At 41.2% G+C, this 18,644-nt stretch overlaps 2 protein-coding genes across 3 annotated transcripts in view; one reads left to right on the top strand and one right to left on the bottom strand.

The window, feature by feature from the left end:
• smad2 (SMAD family member 2) overlaps window positions 1-18,644 on the top strand; it is an 80,216-nt gene that overhangs the window by 26,099 nt on the left and 35,473 nt on the right. The window lies entirely within an intron of this gene.
• Window positions 5,421-9,146, bottom strand: LOC117529288 (N-acetyllactosaminide beta-1,3-N-acetylglucosaminyltransferase 2-like). The gene is made up of 2 exons (XM_034192031.1): window positions 8,944-9,146; window positions 5,421-6,825 (listed from the first exon to the last, which is right to left on the bottom strand). The coding sequence occupies exon 2, from the start codon at window positions 6,794-6,796 to the stop codon at window positions 5,444-5,446; it is 1,353 nt and encodes a 450-aa protein (XP_034047922.1). The 5' UTR covers window positions 6,797-6,825; window positions 8,944-9,146; the 3' UTR covers window positions 5,421-5,443.

Here is an 18,644-nt window from a genome sequence, read left to right as displayed (position 1 = left end):
CATGAAATAGGGGGACCATTGAAATGGACTCCATACAGCCATCCATGCTTATTTGTTAAATTTGTTACCATGCTGTATCAGCATAATAGGCAGGAGACCTCAGCAGAGTATTGGCTTGTTTTATAAGGAATTAAAGTTAATCCAGTTGAACTTTATGTGTGTGTAATATTTATCCCAGAAACACTGAAAAGATAAGCACGTTTTCAATAACATTAGCAAAGGCTGCCACATAAGAATATTTTAGCAATAATCATGCTGTTTTAAAGTGCCATTGATTTTCACTTTTATAATTTCAGCGAACACTTGAAGAGAATTATAATCATTTTTCAACATTACATCTTCTGACGTGTATAAGGAAGGAGAAAAGGACTTGTACCGATTAGTTAGACAAAGGGACCAAGCTGTAGAGGATGCACTGCAGGTTAGGGTAATAAAGGATACAGATGTTAAAGTGCTGACAAGTGAGGAGAGTGTGTTGAGAAGGTGGAGGGAATATTTTGAGGAGCTGATGAATGAAGAAAATGAGAGAGAAAAGGGCTGGATGATGTGAGAGAGTAAATAAGGAAGTGCAAGCGACAACTAAGGATGAAGTGAGGGCAGCTCTAAAAAGGATGAAGAGTGGAAAGGCAGGGAGTCCAGATGATTTCCAGTGAAGGCATGGAAATGTTTAGAGGATGGCAGTGGAGTTTCTAACCAAATTGTTTAATAAAATCTTGGAAAGTGAGAGGATGCCTGAGGAGCAGAGATGAAGTGTGCTGGTTGCTATTTTTAAGAACAATGGTGATGTGTAGAGCTGCAGCAACTACAGAGGCATAAAGTGAATCAAGCACAGCATGAAGTTATGTGAAAGAGTTAGAAGCTAGGCTTAGAAAACAGGTGAAGATCTGTGAGCAGCAATATGGTTTCATGTTGAGAAAGAGCACCACAGATGCAATGTTTGCTCTGAGAATACTGATGAAGAAGTATAGAGAAGGTCAGAAGGAGTTGCATTGTGTGTTTGTGGATTTAAAGAAAGCTGATGACAGGGTGCCAAGAGAAGACTTGTGGTATTGTACGAAGAAGTCTGGAGTGGCAGAGAATTATGTGAGGGTAGTGCAGGACATGTACAAGGATAGTGTGACAGCGATGAGATGTGCAGTAGGAATGACAGACTCATTCGAGGTGTGGAGGTGGGATTACACCAAGGATCAGCTCTGAGTCCTTTCTTGTTTGTAATGGTGATGGACGGGTCGATGGATGAGAACAGACAGGAGTCTCTATGGACTATGATGTTTGCAGATGACATTGTGATCTGTTGTGAGAGTAGAAGATAGAGAGGACAGGATGAGATGGAAGCAACTGATCTGCTGTGGAGCCCCTAACGGCGGCAGCCAAGAAGAAGAAGAAGAAGACGACATCTTCTGCAGTGTGTTTATTTTTCAGCTGCATGAATCAGACACGTTTTCATGTTTATTACTTCACTGGTGTCACAGACCGGACCCCCCCCCCCCCCCCCCAAAAAAAAAAAATTGGTCCGCCCTGCCTTCACTGCGCATGCGTCATTTGGGACCACAGCAGCACACCTCAGTCTGACTCTCTACACCCAAAGCGATCAAAGGGAATAATGTAATTATTCACCATCAGACGACAAAGTAAAACCTCTGAAATCATTCTAAAGGTAGTTTTACGCAGGAACGAGGCAGTTTTAAGGAGAAATGAGGCAATAATCGGTGAGTTGCTACTGACTCTTTGAAATGATGAAGACACAGTGAATGCAGCAGCAGCAGCTTGTGCGCTTTGATCGCTTTCTCTGTCTTTTATTATGAAATAATGCTGAATTTATGTGGAAATGATTGTTGTACAAAAGCTTCAGTTACTGTATCTGTCCTTGAGATAGATGATGACTGGAGTGCAGTTTTAAGCAGAAACAAGGTGATAATCGGTGAACTGCGGCTGACGCACAGAAATGATGCATACACAGTGAAGGCAGGGTGGACTGATTTTTAGGAGGGACCTGATCCAGATCACCTCCAAAATTTAATGGAGTCTTCCAAGGCCTAACACCAGTGTGGTGAAAATGTGGTGAAAATCCATGAAGTAGTTTTGACGTAATCTTCAAAATCTGACAAAGTGAAGCATGGAATGTGAAATCCGGATCACCTCCAAAATTTAGTGGAGTCTTCTTCCATGGCCTAATATCTATCTGTGGTGCAAATTTGGTGAGAATCCGTGCAGCAGTTTTGCAGTAATCCTTCAAAGCCTATAAAAAGTGAAATCTTGATTCCAAATCCAGATCACCTCCCCAATTTAATGGAGTTTTCCATGGCCTAATATCTATCTGTGTTGAAAGTTTCATCAAAATCCATGCAGTAGTTTTGATGTAATCCTGCTAACAGTCAGACTGACTAATAAATATACGCCGATGATTTTATTACGTCCTTGGTGGATGTAAAAATCAATACTGGGAGACGAGCAGGTTTACGACAACATATCTGTGACAGTCACATGCACATTTACAAAAGTAAAAATGAGCTTTGATCATTTTTTGTGATTGTGATGTGTTTTGCATCATGCACATGCAATTTCTCTGAAAATTATTGCAGCAGAATTTAGTTATAACACTAAAAAAAGAATCACGTGAGTTCACACATAAAGAAATAATCTGCAAATTAAAATGTACAGCAAAGACCAAAGCAAAGCTAGCTGTCAGTTGTCAGTCATAGTCCTGATTTTTACTATATATATGTATACGTATATATATATATATATATATTATATATTATATTTATATATATATGTATGTGTGTGTGTGTGTGTGTGTGTGTGTGTACAACCCCAATTCCAATGAAGATGGGACGTTGTGCAAAATGTAAATAAAAACAGAATACAATGATTTGCAAATCCTCTTCAACCTATATTCAATTGACAAAGACAAGATATTTAATGTTCAAACTGATAAACTTTGTTGTTTTTGGGCAAAATATTTGCTCATTTTGAAATGGATGCCTGCAACACGTTTCAAAAAAGTTTGGACGGGGCAACAAAATACTGGGAAAGTTGATGAATGCTCAAAGAACACCTAATTGGAAACAGGTGAGTGTCATGATTGGGTATAAAAGGAGCATCCCCAAAAGGCTCAGCCATTCACAAGCAAAGATGGGGGGGGTCACCACTTTGTGAACAACTGCATGAAAAAATAGTCCAACAGTTTAAGAACAATGTTTCTCAGCGTTCAGTCGCAAGGAATTTAGGGATTCCATCATCTACAGTCCATAATATAATCAGCAGATTCAGAGAATCTTGAGAACTTTCTACACGTAAGCAACAAGGCCGAAGGATCTTGCCGCGTGGGCTCAGGAACACATCAGAAAACCATTGTTAGTTAACAGAGTTCGTCGCTACATCTACAAATGCAAGTTAAAACTCTACCATGCAAAGCGAAAGCCATACATCAACAACATCCAGAAACGCCGCTGTCGTCTCTGGGCCCGAGCTCATTTGAAATGGGCAGATGCAAAGTGGAAAAGTGTGCTGTGGTCTGATGAGTCCACATTTCAAATTGTTTTTGGAAATCATGGACGTTGTATCCTCTGGACAAAAGAGGAAAAAGACCATCCAGATTGTTACCAGCGCAAAGTTCAAAAGCCAGCATCTGTGATGGTATGGGGGTGTGATAGTGCCCATGGCATGGGCAACTTACACATCTGTGATGGCACCATCAACGCTGAAAGGTACATCCAGGTTTTGGAGCAACACATGCTGCCATCCAAGCAACGTCTTTTTCAGAGACGTCCCTGCTTATTTCAGCAAGACAATGCCAAGCCACATTCTGCACGTGTTACAACAGTGGCTTCTTAGTAAAAGACTGCGGGTACTAGACTGGCCTGCCTGCAGTCCAGACCTGTCGGCCATTGAAAATGTTTGGCGCATTATGAAGCGCAAAATACAACAACGGAGACCCCAGACTGTTGAACAACTGAAGTCGTACATCAAGCAAGAATGGGAAAGAATTCCACCTACAAAGCTTCAACAGTTAGTGTCCTCAGTTCCCAAACACTTATTGAGTGTTGTTAGAAGGAAAAGTGATGTAACACAGTGGTAAACATACCACTGTCCCAGCTTTCTTGAAAGTGTTGCAGGCATCCATTTAAAAATGAACAAATATTTGCACAAAAACAATCAAGTTTATTATAAGGTTGTTTTTATGAAATATATTATATATATATATATTATATATTATATATATATATTATATATATTAATACACACACACACTAGCCTGTTGCTCGTGGGGCTCCACTGGCTCTAGTTTGGGTAGTGTTTATAAAATAGGTAGCTGACATTTTTCAAGGGTTGTAATAAATTATGCAAAGTTTGTATAATCAGGTGGAATGGCATGTGAGTCCAGAATGTTTTTCGAACCTGAGACCTCAACAGTTTTTAGAAGAACTCAACCCTTTTATTTCCTGTTAATTACTTTTTAATGTTAACTTACTGTCTTAATGTATTTATAAATTGTTTAGGTTCTTTTTACCATATACACAGTATTATCATTGTCATCATCATTATTACTATATTTTATTTTTCTTCTATTTTCTCCTTTGATTTTTAAATGGACCACAATGGAAATAAGTGTTTTCACTTTCTTGTGCCATCCATGTACTTTTAATGTATTTACAATAATATTATGTGCTTACATTGAATTTACTCAATAAAAGCACACACACTCACACTTTTAATATGTAGATGATTTGGAAAAAAAAAATCACAAAATAATTCTTTACTTCCTCAGATTCAGTACGTTTCTGTGTGAAAACTGACTCTTTATCTGTCACTGACAAATACATGCTCCTAATTTTCTATCATCCATCCAACAGGGCCAGACATATCTATGGGATGTTACGTAAGCAAGACAAATTTGTTTTTTTTAATTATTGCATGATTCAAAATTCATGAGATTTTAGCTACTTTATCGAGATCATGGGCCCTTTTAAATTGGTGACATACAAGATGATAGCATTTTGTTGTTTTTGAGTTATTTTGTGACCAATCTGAAAGGAACGGGCTCATTAATTTATCCAAAACATAGAAATTTGTGCTAATTATAACAGAACTTTAGACACATGCTTCAAATTATTATGTTCTTAAGTAAACTATTAAAGACTTTCTCAACATTAAAAGGTTTAAAGTTTTATTCTGTGACCTTTACGATGCCTGTGGAGGTCAGATTAGACACATGAACGGGGAACGTATTTCTCTAGAAAGTGTTCCCGGTTCTCCTATGTTGTGATAAAATGTCAGAAATGTGCTTTGGGATGACGTCATTCACAGTCACATATGGGCGCTTCATAGTGAGGTAAATTCGGAGTGCGAACTCCATGTGGACAGAGTCCATCCAGGACCTTCTGATGGTCTACCCTGTTATCAGAACCCACTGCTGCACCAGTCCTATTTGTATGGCAAATTAGCTTCCACATTTAGCCGGCAGATTGTGGAGCTGCTTCCACAGTGTCAGCATCTCTTTGGGGCTCCGTCTGTGGACCAGCAGAACTGCTCTGTAAGCACAGGGATTCTCCCTCTCTGACTCTGGGAGATCAAATGTTAAGAAACCCGGGTGGTGACTTGGGGAGAGTCCGAGTCTGTGCAGGCACATGCCCAGGTACACGTCATCTATCGGGAAAAGGCGCACTCTGTTGGACACCTCTAGTAATCGCAGTGCTAGTTTGCCAGAGTAGATGACGCCTCCTCCTCCAGCGTACGGCGGATATGCGCCTTTGTAGAAACTTTCTGGTATGTAGTATTTGGTGGTTGGCTCACGGTTCGGCATCGCGTTGCTGATCACATCTCCCACAAACAAATCTGTCAAAGCGGCAGTGTCATTGGTGTACTCCCTCCAGAGGATATGCTCCTCCCACTGCTTGTGCAGGTAGTCCAGAACGGCGTCCGTTCGAACAAAGACATCATCATCCCCTTTAAAGATGAAGATGGCGTTGGGGCAGTATCGCTGGAGCCAGCGCCAGAACAGTAAGTCCTTTAGTGTCAGGTTAAAGAAAGTGTCTCTGAAGTCCCACTGCAGGATGTCCCCATACTTCTCGTTCTCCAGCGCCAGCAAGTTTTTGAGGTCTGGGTGAGGACCTGTGCTTGAGTCCTGCCTCCCCAGCAGAAACAATGTGTGCACTACTGTACCTTTTCTACTTAATTCCCCCTTCACCAGACCACTTCGCCCCCATGTTTCCCGGATGGCCTGCCTGTTTTCAAAGTTCCCTACTTGAGACTTGACAGCTATCAGGAGTGTGGGTGTTTCCAGACCCAAGCTGTTGTTTTGGCTGCATGCATCAGGCTGGTTAATGAGGAGCGGGTAGTCCCTGCAGTGCATTGACCTGATGAAGGCTCTCAGCTGTTCCGGCATACTGTCGAAATCATGTACATGAGGGACAGAACACTTGCCCAATTTGCAGCTTGGAAAGCATTTGTCCTCGACTGATGATAACAGATTGGCTTTTGGCTTCCTCTGAATCTCACTCATGTTTCCACGCAGTATGGGATTGTACTGACGGTCCCAAACATGCTGCAGCCCATTCCACAGTGCGCTGTCTTCCAGGCGAAGATTCCAGAAAGGACTCTGTGGATGGGAAGCTAGCGTCCCAGAGTTAGCAGAGAAGCCTGGGGCAATGTAGTGTATGCTTAATTTTGGAGGCGAGTATGACATAGTGACGAATATGTACACCATGATGTAAATCACCAAGTGGCTGGTCATCATGCAGGGAAGCAAACACATGCAGAGCAACCTCCCATTGCATTTGCAACATCTGCCCATTTCCCAGCGTGCACAGATCCAACAGATACCTGCACAGATAAAAGACAATACAAATTATGATGTATCGAGATCATGAAAGGTTTTTGCAAAAAAGCACGTATTGTCCATTTTACATGTTTGCCTCAGGTATGTCCACCTGAGTGCACAAAATTGTGAGTGTTGAATATGCAAATTGGTAAGGTTTGCACACACATGAGTTAGCAAAGCTAAAGGAAATTTCAGGGGCTGCGATCGCATCTGTAATTTAGCACATTTGAAAAACTTTGTCCCGAATGTTGCACAATCAATGTAGATACACATAAATATGATTTAAAGTCACACCCCCTGTGAGCTGTTTGGGTATGCATTTGTTTATTTTCACTCAATAATCTTTGAAACAGAAAACACCATGATTAAATTTTAATTTATAGAGACCTTTTTTTAACAAAAAACACACACCGTCTAAATAAAATTAAATGTGACATTTCTTATGTCTGTCTGTTTGTCCAGTGTAGCCCCCATGTGCAACCACACACAAGAACTAACTGTCGTCAGCACCACAGTCTGTGATTAGGACAACAACCACAGCCACCCTCATATAAAATGTACGTAAGTACATTATTCTCATTCCATATCATGTCCTCTACAATTATGTGACAGTAAAGAGAATATTAACACCGCAGTGTAATGCATCCCTTCGTGGGAACGCACATTTGAAGGTCACTTTAACGTGAGAGTTGAAGGCGAGTGGTGCTGAATTTGGGCTTGTGCCAAACACTGCGCACCTCCAGTGACAAACCCTGTTCAAGGCACATTCATTTTTGATTTGGTCAGTGTTAGCAAGCGTGTGTCTTTGTCTTGTGCCTAGCTGCAAGTGGTTGATTGAATTTTGTTTTGCGCTTACACTCATTAACACACATAAAATTCTCATTTACATGCTACTGTCTACAACACATTACTGTGGTATCCAACTGTTCTCATGTACGCAATTCTTCGTAAATCACCCGCAAAATGTTTACTAACCCAACGTGCAAAAGTTTAGAAAGCCTGCAGAGTTTAGCACTTGTTATCTGGGATCTCAGGTCTGAATGAGTTGTTCTTGTTGATGACACAGATCAAGACAAAGAAAGTTTTCCAGACGCGAGACAAGAACAGAAAAAAGTGCATGTGAATGACTGGGTTCACCTCGAAGCAAGAGACATTCTTCATGTCATCCAGACAGGGCAGATTGTCCGCTAACAATCTCTGACTTCAGTCTCTGTGCATGACAGAGTGCCGAAGTGCCCTTGGGCAAAACATGGATGCCAAAACTGTTCAGTCTTGGTGCACGTTGCCCCTTCAATCCCACATTTATGTGAAAAGTGACTAAGAAGGGCTGAAAGAACAAACAAACAAGCACAGATTTGATGTTTTCATGTGCATCCAAACCATATTAAATGTTAAAATGTAAATATATTAATTGAAAGCATTCATTTGTTCTTTGGGTCAGATTTGTCAGGGGCCTGTTTAAGCCCGTGGGCTGTGAGTTGGACACCTGCAAAGTAAAATATCCTCTTCTCCCATTTACATCAGAGCACCGCACTGGGATCAGTCCAGTCACTGTTGTCTCTGGAGTTTGTGTTGCCACAGTGACAGTCCAGCGATGCTTATTATTGTGTGTTATTTAGAGCATCATGCTGCTCTGCGTCTGTAGGTCACCGCCCTGCAGATGCAGAGCAGAATGTGCAGTGGACAAAATCCTCGACATTAAAATTAAATTATCCTGAATCCACATAAATGTTTCAACGGCGATAAGACGCAGTTGATTAAAGCTCTCAGTTATATAAAATCAATCTTTAATTAATGTAGTGTCACAATAGTACAGGGCATCCTCAAAACACGTGCATTAATGTGCACGAAGGAGACAGATGAGGGAAGCCACCAAGACACCCGTGACAGCGGCTGCGATTGGACAGACTTTTGTCTGTTGCTGCACCAGTCAAGTAGAACACTGAAAATCTTTGTTAAAAAGTAGATGGGTGAGAAATCTGTGCTGGAGTCTACAGGCGGAGAAAAATGATGACATAATCAGTTCCTGAGCATCTGCAGCCACATGGTGCAGAATTACTGACAGCGATTCTTAAAGGTTTTCATCCATTCATCAGTGAAACAATGACAAATATACTTACAAATGAGGCAGAAGACAGAAAGACCTTCAGGCTCCAGTTTTTGTCATATTCTGGTCATGGTGGTCGCTCGACAGTGTGCTGCTTAGATCCACATCCACCGAGGAGAAACAGCCTTTGAATGGAAAACGTGTGTTTTTGTAAAGCAGCACCTGTAGCTCAGCAACACGTCCCAGGTGAGGTCGACTGAGTGCATGAAGCATGTGCTCACCTGCTGTGGGATCCTCTTGTGCACGGCATGACGAGAAGAGTCCTGACTGGATTCATAAAGCAGTTCATAACACTGATTTTACATAAGCTCCAGCAGCCAGACACCCGGATTTGCATGCAGGTGCACATTTGCATGAGTGAAAGGCTGAAGTGAGTCAGCTATGGCAGCTCAGGTTAACCCCGGAATTGAAATACAGTTTATTTTGATTAAAGTCAAGGTCACTGTCAAAGTATTTGGTTTCAACCAGATCTTCCTTTGATGTAATGTACCAGTTGTACTTTCTATTCTGCATTGTGACTCCTCCCACTCACTCCGCTCTGGGTGCAAACTCACAGTCTCTGGCATGGGAGGCGGACGCCCTAACCAGAAGGCTAAAACCCGGGCTCTGGCTGTGTGGCAGAGTCCTAGCTGTTGGGGAGTGAGGTTTATACTATTGCACAGTGACTCCTGCTGGCCTCCATCACAGCAAGAAGATTCTGGAATGACCCTGGAAAGGTCAACCGAAGTTCAATCATTCAGGTGAAGGACAAGGTCATTGGAATCAAAGGTCACATGTTCACTGGGCAATTAATTGAGTTGCTTACTAGGAAACTGCATCCTAAAACAGGTCACCACATCCGCATACTTTACTGTAACCTGTCTGCTAGAACCATTAGTGCCTCCATGCCATCAAGTACTATCAACAAACAACATTAACAATACCAACAACAATGAATGGCATACGTATTTCTCGACCAACAGTACAATATTGGCCAATACCATTTTTAGCTTCAGGAAAATTTTCCTATCATGCCTTTAGGTGGTTATGTGAGGATTTTAATATTGATTCAGAAATGTTTAGGCACTTTGGAAAATAGTGGAGCTTTGTAAATATCATAAGGCAAGAATGTTACATTTCCTTTATGATTTCATAAGAGGGGAAGAGTAAAGAACAGATAAAAGCATCTGAATTAGCGTCCCAAATTGCTAATCTTTTGTGTGTGTCTGTGTTTGAAACATCTGAATATGAACAAGTCATAAAGTGTTGGAAAACCTTAGAAACACCTTTTAATTATTTGAATTGTTATCAAATCTGAAAAAATCAGTTAAAATGCCCTTGCAGTCACTGTAAAATATATTTAAATGTCCCATGTATTAATTGATCTAAAAAAAAACTGCCCGAGTGTTTTACTATTTTATATGTTCTCTTCTTTGTGTTCTGCTCTAATAAAAGGAAATAAAACATAATCGAGGTCCCATCTTGTGACGGACACGGCTTTCTGCCAATAGAATCAGCGCATAACAACAGGTTCCGCTTTATCTTGAAATTGAACCAATAGGAATAGAAAATGGGCGGGGCGAGGCGGTTTGTGTTTTTAGATGACGGCAGCAGGTTTGGTTGAGCTTTGAATGAGGGGTCATCGTTCCGGTGCTCTAACGAGGAAAATACACTTAAAGTGTTACTAAAAGCCTTTTAATATGCACAAAAAGGTTTTTGTTACAGCGTCTTGACCGAACATTGAGCGGGCCTACGTTTCGTCATCAGGTAAATGTGCTTTAAAGACAGAAAGGTGCAGACAAAGAGTGCAGCAGCCTTGTTTATTTGTTAGCGGATTGAGGCTAATGAAGGAGCCGCCAGTCATCTAGAGAAACAAATAAACATATTTTCACTTCAGATCTGTAAATTACAGCGGATAACAGCCCTGAAAGCTGCCGCGTTTTCAGCTTCGTCTTCCGACTGTGTTTGTGTGGAGCGCCGCTAGCAGCCTTTAGCTAGCATCATGCTATGTGTGGAAGCCCGGAGCTGCCAAATAACACGGGCGAAAAAAAGAGCGTTAGTCAGCTAGGTTTTTAAGTATGGAAGCCCAGAGCTGTCAAATATAGACAGAAACATGTTGACCAGTTCAGTGTTTGAAGTACGAAAGCTGCCAAATAACATTAACTGAAAAATAGATTAACCAGCTCTGTCCTTTGTATGGAAGCCCAAGACTGCCAAATAACAGACAAAAACACATTCACCAGGTCAGTGTCCTATTAATGGAAGTCTAGATCTGCAAAATAACATGGACCAAATAAGCTTTTTCACACTCTGGGAATGTACATGCGCGACCAGATTGGTTCAAAGGTCGAGAGGTGTAAAAACGTAAACAGATGCTTAGTCGGTCAGTGACAGCGTCAGTCAAACAACTGTCTAAATCCATAATAAACATAATTTTACAGATGCTTATAAGAAGGAGTGAAAATGCAACTGTTTTACCAAGCCATTGCAATATAATAATTACCTTTGAGATTATCCCAGATGCTTTCTCCACCTCATGAAGCACACTTAAGTTGCTGGAGAAAATTCCTCTGTGCTTCCGGAGCGATTAGAGATGGTTTTATCAGCCAATCTCTGAGAGAAAATGATTAATCTGCTACAAAACAATTATTATTTAACACAGTGTCCAGCAGCACACAGCACGGCATCCAGAGGGTTGCGTTCGCACGGCGAATCGTGCAGCAGTGTGTGGGTTAAATGCGTGGCAGTGCCATCAAGTCATGCTGTCTCTTATCATCCAGCCAGCTGGACTGGAGTTCAGATATCAGGTCAAGAATGATTAGCCATCATCATCTTTTAAAAGGGCAGCGTAATCTGTTGCCTTGCTCTGTTGTGATACAAATCAGTGCGTTTTATCCCACCTGTGTTCATTATTCATTGATCCAAGTCACAGGCATATGTGCCTGTAAGCCTAATAAATGACACAGAACATGCAGGAATATGGACCAGGCGGTTAATTACTTCATGATTATTTACTAGAGACACCATTCAGCTGCCATTCACCAACCAGATCCATGATTAATTTTATTTTATTCTTCACAAATAATTTATTTCACACTATTGGAAATACAAACATATTTTTTATTTATTTCATTTGTATAGCACCAAATCACAAAAAAAGTTGCCTCAAGGTGCTTCACATAAGTAATGTGTAACCTTACTAGTCCCCAGAGCACACAAGCGACAGTGGTAAGGATAGATAGATAAATACTTTATTAATCCCCTCATGGAGAAATTCAGTTGTCGTACAGTAGCAAATCCGGTTTTAAAAGACAGAAAGACAATAAATATATAAAAATACTTTAAAAACCCCATAACTAACCCCCCCCCCCCCCCCCCCCACACACACACACACACACACACACAACTAAATCAACGATAGTCATTGTGGGCTCGAATAGCAGCAGGAATGAAGGATCTCCTAAAGCGCACTGTCCTACACCGAAGGGATAGGAAGCGCTTAGAGCTATTACTCCTCTGGACGGACAGAGTCTCATGCAGAGGGTGTCTGTTGTTATGAGGATTGCCTGCACCTTCCTCCTCATACACCTCCTCAGCTGCCCCCACGGTGTCCAGTGATCCCCCGATCACTGACTGCGCCCTATTATCCAGCTTCTTACAGTTTCTGGCAGAAATACTATTGCCCCAACACACCACAGCAAAGAAAAGGACAGCCAGAACCAGATTGGTTCATAACATAGACAGCAATTGGTGACACACATCAAACGACCTAAGCCTCCTCAGAAAAAAGCCTGGTCAGACCCTTTTTATAGAGGCAGTCAGTATTAAAGTTCCAATGCAGATTATTGTCTAGATGGACACCAAGATATTTGTATGTATTCACACATTCAATGTCCTGTCCATGGATGTTTATTGGCTGCATAAAAGTCCTTTTCTTGCCAAAGTTGATAATCATTTCTCTGGTCGTTTTTGTGTTCAGAATGAGTGAATTTTTGCCACTCCAGTCACAAAAAGCAGTGATTAGGTCTCTGTACTCACCCTCCTGGTTGTTTTTAACACAGGCCACAATGGCTGTGTCGTCTGAGTACTTCTGAATGTGACAGGTGTCGGAGTGATATTGGAAGTCAGATGTGTAAATGGCGAACAGGAAGGGTGCGAGTACAGTACCTTGGGGAGCTGCTACGCTGCTCACGCCAGTGTCCGAGATGGTACTGCCCAGCCTCACAAACTGAGGCTGATCCGTCAGGAAGCTGTGGATCCATGCTGTAAAGATTGAATCCACCCCTAATCCCTCCAGTTTTTGTTTAAGAATGACCGGTTGGATGGAGTCGAATGCACTTGAAAAAAATCAAAGAACATAATCCTCACATATCCACCAAGTTCATCCAGGAAGGAGTAGGTACAATGTAACAGGAACAAAATGGCATCGTCCACACCTATTGCATCCTGATAGGCAAACTGCAATGGACCTTGTGCATGTTGTACTTGCAGTCTGAGAAGGTGCAGGACTAGCCTCTCCAGAGTCTTCATGATGTAAGATGTGAGAGCCACTGGTCTGTAGATTTTTATCTCAGTAGCACATGCTTCTTTAGGCATCGGGATGAGACAAGATGTTTTCCACAGAGCAGGAACTCTACCAGTGTGAAGACTGAAGTTGTAAAGTGTCTGGAGGGGGATAGCAAGCTGCTCCGCACAATCTTTCAACAGACGAGGGCTCACACCATCAGGGCCAGGACCTTACATGGATGTATTTCCTCAGTTCAGCTCTCACTTCGTCAGTTGTAAAAATTGGGAGTGATGGAGGCGAAGGAGGAGTCAGGAGGATGGTGAAGTCAGGTGATAGTGAAGATGAGGATGGCGAAGGTGAGAATTGTGGAGGGGCAAGGAGAGTTTCATAAACAAGGGTTTCATAAACAGACACCACAACCCATCCCTGGATGGAGCCACACCTCAAACAGAGGGGAAAAACAAAACAAAATCAGGCATCAGAAAGACAACAAATACAGTATAACTTGTCAGCATTAAGCAACAAACAGAACAAAAAAAAATACTAAGGTGATCGTCAGCCACAAGCCATAAGCTTCACTAAAAGACCCAGAATTTAGATAAAGTTGAGGTTGTGGCCTGCTCCATTTCCTAATAAAATGAATTTAAGAGTAAAAAAAAGCATAGTAACATAATATGCCAGTATGCAAGCCGTACAAAAGGGAAAATAAGTGCATGTTAAGTCTGGACTAAAAGTCTCGACAGAATCTGCCTGTTTTATTGATGCAGGCAGATCATTCCACAGAACAGGGGCATGAAAAGAGAAATGTAGTGCACAAGATTTATAGATGTCCACAAAGCGAAATTGTGATCAGCTGATTCTGTGTTTACAAATAGACACTGCCTGGGTCGGCAGTGGGTCGAGTCGGGGCAAAAACCTGAAATTTCAGTTCGTACACAGCAAAGCTTCAATTTTTCTTCCTTGAACACCAATATACCATGTTTCACAAAAAATCTTCAACACTCCAACGGGAAAAATAAAGTCTCGCTGCCCACACAGTCAGTCATGATGCCTCGAGACTGCAGTTTACACCTCTTTGCTCTTTGACCTAGCACATGAGACCCGGAATAGAGTGAGTGTGTGAAAAGGCTTATTGTGTTCACCAGCTCATACAGTGTGACTGCATTTCTTCCACTCAGACTGAGTAACCCAGAGGGTTACAAAAGGGTAGAGAAGATCATTAGGTGCCCTCTACCCACAGAGGGTGACCTTCATGGTTTCTTACTGTCCCAGGAGAGCCAGCACCATCCTAAAGGATCATTCCACCCTGGCCACTCTCTGTTTGAGCTACTGCCATCAGGCACATGGTCCTGGGCCATTAAAGCAAGTACAAATAGATTGAAAACAGTTTCTACCCAACTGCTGTTAGAGCTGTGGATGCCACTGGAACAAATAGCCACATCACATGCCACACTTGAAAAGAGTGCAATATTTGCAATATCCACTGCACTGAAATATCTACAGTTTTTGTACATACTTTTCCCTTTTTTACCTCCGCCAAGGAGGTTATGTTTCGGTCTGGTTTGTTTGTTTGTCTGTCAGCAGGATAACTCAAAAAGTTATGAACGGATTTTGATGAAATTTTGTGGAGTGGTTGGAAAGGACAGAGGAACAAGTGAGTAAATTTAGTGGTGATCCGGATCACGATCCGGATCCCGATGCTAACGCGTTAGCATGTCTATGGCATTTTCAATGTTAAAAGTTAGCATTAAGCAGTTGCAGCTGTCATCCCGTTCGGGTGCATTTGTTTTCAAATTGTAATATTTCTTAAATTTATTTTTGTTTATATATTAATAATCTAATGATTATTATATACAATTTTAGAGAAACAGACAAAAATAAATAGATCACTGTGCCAAGGAGGGAATCTTTTAGGGTCAGTGACCCTATGGCCTTGTTTAGAGAAGTGTTTCATAAATGTTAAAAAATTCATATATTTGCAGTTTAGTTGAATAATAAATTGAATTTTTTCTCTTATTTGTTTTTGTCTATAAGCACATGCAATATCAATATCAGTGCTCAGATGACAGTAGCTTCTGGGAAAGGTGCAAGTTGCAATAAACTGTGATGCCAAGCACTAAGGATACATGCTATCCAGTCACAGCAGATTAAACTTTTTTTACTACTGAGCAAACATCATTGTTACACTTTTTTAGGTTCAATGATTCCACGGCGTGTAGATGTTATGGCGTCAGTGACCCCATGGCCTTGGCGGAGGTTTGCACTCTGAGTGCTTCTAGTTTTTAATCTGCATTCTCTTTTTTTTTGACAGTATGTTGTTATTTTTTAAATTGGCATTCTGGACGTACCTCTTTCATTCGGTTAAAATTTGTTTATTTTCTTTTCTTCTCCAGACGTTTCAAGTCTGTGTGTGGTTTACTCAAGTTTATATTTGCACTGAAAGACTTGCACCTTACCTTTAGTTGTACTTGTTACAATGACAATAAAGAATCTATCTGATTTGTTTGTTTTTTTTTATGTACAACTGCATCAAAATTATCAGTTACCACTTTAAAAACAAGTTATGACACGAAGTCACACTTATGCAAACTTTGCAAATAATACATCAATCCCGTGTGGTGAATTGTGGGGGACACTCTGTATGGGTAATCTGTGATGTCACACCATTTGTCAGTACCCATAATGCACTGTGGCAAGGGCCTGCAAAGTATGTGCAAATTACACAAGAGTCTACAAGACTCTTGTAGAGAAGAGTCAAGACAGAAGTCAGACTACCAGAGCAAGAAATTTAGCTGAGGAAGCTTCTGCGATTAGAAGCAAAACGTCCTCGCGTCAAGCAACCCAGTCCAGTCGAAGATTCAAGCTTCTCTACTATGGAAACCACCTGTTCAACTGAGAGCCTTCACAGAAATATGGCAAATTGTTGGAAGAGTTATGTGTGTCTGTTTTGTTTTTTGTTTTTTCTACATGGGTTAAAATTTTAAAATCTCATATTTCATATGTTTCAGGAATAAGATAACCACAGCTTAGGTGTTTGTCTAGCACATTAAATTGCAACTGCCAGTCACTCTTGTTTGGTCTGTTTTTTTCTCAAATACTGAAGGAAAGAACACAAATAATTCAGACTCAAGACTACAGTGCCAAAAAAGAAACTCTTCCAATTATTTTGTACTAGTAGGTTTCTTCGGCTGCGCCCTTGTTTTCACTCGGGGTCACCACAGCAGAGCCCAGTGAAGATTTGCATCTTTATTTGGCTCAGGTTTACGCTGGATGCCCTTCCTGACGCAACTCCACATTACATGGAAAAATGTGGCTGGGGTGGGGTTTGAACTGGGAACCTTTCGCACTAAAGCCAAGTACACTAGCCACTTGGCCACCACCTCTGCCCCTTCCAATAATTTTGCACTGTTGGCATTGTATGTATGTATTTATTTGCTTGGTTATTACAAGCCCAATTCCAATGAAGTTGGGATGTTGTGTAAAATGTAAATAAAACAGAATACAATGATTTGCAAATCCTCTTCAACCTGTATTCAATTGAATATACCACAAAGACAAGATATTTAATGTTCAGACTGATAAACTTTATTGTTTTTGTGCAAATATTTGCTCATTTTGAAATGGATGCCTGCAACACATTTCAAAAAGCTGAGACAGTGGTATGTTTACCACTGTGTTGCATCACCTTTCCTTCTAAATTGTTGAAGCTTGTAGGTGGAATTCTTTCCCATTCTTGCTTGATGTACGACTTCAGTTGTTCAACGGTCTAGGATCTCTGTTGTCATATTTTGCACTTCATAATGCGCCACACATTTTCAGTGGGCGACAGGTCTGGACTGCAGACCGACCAGTCTAGTACCCGCACACTTTTACTATGAAGCCACGCTGTTGTAACACATGCAGAATGTGGCTTGGCATTGTCTTGCTGAAATAACCAGGGACGTCCCTGAAAAGATGTTGCTTGGATGGCAGCATGTGTTGCTCCAAAACCTGGATGTACCTTTCAGCATTGATGGTGTCATCACAGATGTGTAAGTTGCTCATGCCATGGGTACCAACACACCCCCCTACCATCACAGATGCTGGCTTTTGAACTTTGCGCTGGTAACAATCTGGATGGTCTTTTTCCTCTTTTGTTCGTCCATATTTCCAAAAACAATTTGAAATATGGACTCATCAGACCACAGCACACTTTTCCACTTTGTGTCTGTCCATTTCAAATGAGTTCGGGCCCAGAGAAGGCGGCAGCATTTCTGGATGTTGTTGATGTATGGCTTTCACTTTGCATGGTAGAGTTTTAACTTGTGCTTGTTGATGTAGCGACAAACTGTGTTAACTGACAATGGTTTTCTGAAGTGTTCCTGAGCCCATGCGGTAAGATCCTTTACACAATGATATTGGTTTTTAATGCAGTGCCACCTGAGGGATCAAAGGTCACAGGCATTCACTGATGGTTTTCGGCCTTGCCGCTTACCTGTAGAAAGTTCTCCAGATTCTCTGAATCTTCTGATTATATTATGGACTTTAGATGATGGAATCCCTAAATTTCTTGCAACTGAACGTTGAGAAACATTGTTCTTAAACTGTTGGACTATTGTTTTTCACGCAGGTGTTCACAAAGTGGTGATCCTCACCCCATCTTTGCTTGTAAATGGCTGAGCCTTTTGGGGATGCACCTTTTATACCCAGTCATGACTAGGGATGGGTATTGATAGAGTTTATCGATATCAATACCATTATTGAGTCTGCTTATTGAGCTGATTCCTTATCGATATCTCTTGTGAATTTTCTGTGTACTAAAAGTAGGCTTACAGGTTTTCTATGTCAACAACATTTTATTGAGTCTTAAATATATATGAAATTGGTCACTGGATCCTTAAACTCTGGACATAATAAACTCTATATGGTAGATCCTTGATCTCTGGACATAAATAGAAATAAAATCTGTAGTTTTTGTCAAAAGCATTTCCTTTCAGACATTATTGGCATGAATGTCTTTCCATACATCTGAGCTGAGCTCTTGCAGCCAGCTGTGCTGCACGCCAGGATATAATTCATAAAGCATGCAGGACGTTTCATTTTGGGAGGAAAAAAGTTTTAGTCGATTGTATTTTATTGTCGTATTACAGTGTTTGGAAAGAGGTGTCATTTTATTTAAAGCAGCAGTTCGTTTTGAAGTTATTAATTCCGACCACCGCACCCTGTCTCGGCAGAGAACTGTGCAGCGT

The sequence above is a fragment of the Thalassophryne amazonica genome, chromosome 17 (assembly GCF_902500255.1).
Source record: "Thalassophryne amazonica chromosome 17, fThaAma1.1, whole genome shotgun sequence".
Classification (NCBI taxonomy): domain Eukaryota; kingdom Metazoa; phylum Chordata; class Actinopteri; order Batrachoidiformes; family Batrachoididae; genus Thalassophryne; species Thalassophryne amazonica.
Note: the sequence above shows the minus strand (reverse complement) of the source record. Positions and strands in the feature narration are given on the sequence as shown.

Bases quoted from the DNA above. Each gene is read 5' to 3' on its own strand.
- LOC117529288 (XM_034192031.1), bottom strand. From the start codon at position 6,796: ATGGGCAGATGTTGCAAATGCAATGGGAGGTTGCTCTGCATGTGTTTG.